The 2,971-nt window shown below is 38.9% G+C and overlaps 1 protein-coding gene across 1 annotated transcript in view; it reads right to left on the bottom strand.

Annotated features, from left to right (window-relative positions):
- Nucleotides 1-2,971, bottom strand: part of LOC107096283 (dual specificity protein phosphatase 19-like) — a 45,673-nt gene that overhangs the window by 21,430 nt on the left and 21,272 nt on the right. The window contains exon 3 of the mRNA XM_015392871.1: nt 1,626-1,672. Coding sequence (XP_015248357.1) covers nt 1,626-1,672 — 47 coding nt within the window. The remainder of the gene's footprint in view (nt 1-1,625; nt 1,673-2,971) is intronic.

Below are 2,971 nucleotides of genomic sequence, written 5' to 3'. Positions count from 1 at the left end.
AGTACTTCCACTTTTACCAGAGTATTTTTTAACACAAGTATCTGTACTTTTACTCAAGTACGGAAAGTGAGTACTTTTGCCATCTCTGCTGTCAATCACCTGCACTACAACTGTGAGGACAGTTTCTGTAACCTCTCCTAAACCTCTGTATTGCAGAGGAGCTACTGCACATGTACATCATGTAACGAGAGTCAGTGTGCAAAGATTTCTGCGCCCTAGAGCGGAAATACGTCACCGATCCCAAAAAAAATGAAAACAGCTTTACTCATCATTAAATATTAAACATTTTTCTTGCACATCTAAAAAAAAAAACCTAGAAATTTCGAAATATTTACATTTTTTTTTTATCTTAATCAAGGTGGGGTGGCACTCTAGCACCCTCTATTGGCCAGCTGCCACTGGTTTTAAAGTTTTTTTGCTTTTCTGTCTTTTATTCTCTCATGCTCTGTCCCTCTCTCAGACTCTCTCTCTTCCCCTTAATTCTTATCCTCTCACCCTTTCTTCCTGTCTCTTTCTTTTCTGTGTATTTTTGATGTTGCATGATGCAAACCTCTGAGCTAATGGCTACAGCTGACTAAAGCTGACAGCTAAAGTTAGCTTCCCCGAGCTAACCTACTAAAAACAGATAAATGCTGTGGAGGAGCGATTCCTCAAGTAGTTCCCACAGGAAATTGCACTGATTTACCCAGTCAAGGATGTACGAATATAAAAACGGGGCTGTGATAGCGATGATGAGGTCCCTAGCTGTACGAGTCTGGCTGGAATTGGCTCGCTCTAAGTCAGGTTGATTTGTTCACGTGGTCAGGCTGTGTAGTGTCCATTGAATTATTCAGTCCTGTGGTTAGAACTGGTTAATTCAGCGAACGAATCTTTCCATCACTACTATTCAGCCTTCCTTAATAAGTGCCTAACAGCAGGGGGTCTAAGCACCCAAAACAGGAAGAGGTGACGTTGTAGTAAAAGCAAGAGTGACTCTTTTGGGTAAAAAAAAAATAGAGTTATTTCCTCATAGATTAACACTCTATAGCGCTAAAGTCAATGGTTCTTGATATATGTTGACTTTGGAAGGCTTGACAACTGGAGCCTTATCTGGATTGAGAAGAACACTGGTATTTAAAAAAGCCCATAATGTTCACTTCATTATCCAGACAAAGAGTTTCTGTCTATCTTTTCACCTCCGCTGTGAGAGTACATCATGTTTAGGATACATTGTTTGACTAGTAGAAAAAGATTTTTATAAAGTGCCTGCAAGCCAAGCGTCACATCTCCTGAGCATTAACAGCTAGCAGAGAAACCTACTTAAGAAAGCAAGGGTTTTATCCCGGAAGGGAAGGTGTTTTCTAATCTCTCTAATTCATCATCCAGGGACTGCACAGGCAGCAATAAGCTCATGCCTAGGAGCAGCCACTGCAGAGAGGAGCAGCACCGAGACATACTGTAATCATTTACTCCCTCTGCTGAGCCAAACTGTCACTGCATGAGTCATGAAGCCTCCTCGGGCAATCCACAGGGCTGCGGGGGGGAGAAAAGCCCGCCCACATGGCCAGCACCGATCTCATGTCACTGCACATGCCATCACAGCAAAGGCAAGGTCAGGCCCGCACTATTGATCCCCTGGTACTGACCTTAAATCTTTGCAGGGTGTCGATGTCGTGGGCTGCATCCTGAGAGGCTGAAACAGCAGAAACAACTCAATGAGAAGGCAGATGGCGGGCATGTCCCTATAGAGTGCATTCAACAGCTTCTAAACATCTAAAAGATTGGGAAAATCTGATCATATTCACTTATAAAAACAACAGTTATCTTTCTTTTATGCCTCTTCGGGATTTGAATGAAATGAAAACCAGGCTGTGTGAAAGAAGATATTAGGTGTTTTTTTTAACAATCCTGTGTTAGTTTTGGATCAGAAATACAACAAATTAGATCAGATATAACTCATTAATGTTGTTTATAAAGTTAAGAGCGCCTCAAAAGTCTTCACACCTTTAAAATGACACCTGGATTTATTTTCACATTTAAAAAATGGAGCAAATGTGTTGGTGCTGATACTTTTTTGAGAAAAGTAATTCTTATTAATAAAGTATCTGAAGAACAAAAACATTTATCTATAACACAACTACACAAAAATAGTTGATATTTAGTATTATTTTAGGTTAAATCAATGTAGATTAATTAATTGACTGGATCAATACTTTTTTCCCCCTTTTGTTTGGTTGAAACTAATTATATATATCTCAAATTAGAAAACAGTTATTTGGACTTAGGTCTAGTAAAACACATGATTTTATTAGTTATTAGAATATGAATAATTCTAGAGAATAGAAATATTCATCATGTTTCTGCACTAGCCACAGCCATTACCATCTGGTCTTATTGACATACTCGACACAAGTACTTCCTCATCCCCATTAAGTTTTTCTTTGTTTAACTTATTTAAGTTAAGCAAATAGTTGAGCCTAATCCATAAGTGTATGTTCAATACATGTTACATCAACTCAACACGTTTTAATTAGCATTACTCATTCTAATTACCTATGACTACTAACTACTGCATTTATTGATGACTGCATTTATCGTGCTATGGTGGATAAATGATGCTTGTTTCTATGTAATCTTTCATACCCTTTCTGCAAACAACGGCTTAAACCATACCCATAAAAATGTTGGAAGTCTGGAAAGCAGGACAACTGAACTTTAAGGGTTAAGCAGAGTTCATAGATGTGAACAACTAATGAGTCAATGCTGAAACTGGATGAGGGTCTAAGTTTAAGGCTGTGAAGCAGATTATTCCCAAACTGATTCAGTTTAGTTTGGGTTGTGCACTGTGATGGACTGGCCACCTGTCAGGGTGTACCCCGCCTTTCTTTTTTCATTTGTTTTTTTTTCTTTTTTCTCTGTAGACCGCTGGAAATGAACAACAGCCACACTGTGACCCTGATGGATTAAGCAAGATAAGGTGGTTTTCGTCCAT

This window comes from Cyprinodon variegatus, unplaced genomic scaffold (genome assembly GCF_000732505.1).
Source record: "Cyprinodon variegatus isolate N-32 unplaced genomic scaffold, C_variegatus-1.0 Scaffold611, whole genome shotgun sequence".
In the NCBI taxonomy this organism is placed as follows: Eukaryota; Metazoa; Chordata; class Actinopteri; order Cyprinodontiformes; family Cyprinodontidae; genus Cyprinodon; species Cyprinodon variegatus.
Note: the sequence above shows the minus strand (reverse complement) of the source record. Positions and strands in the feature narration are given on the sequence as shown.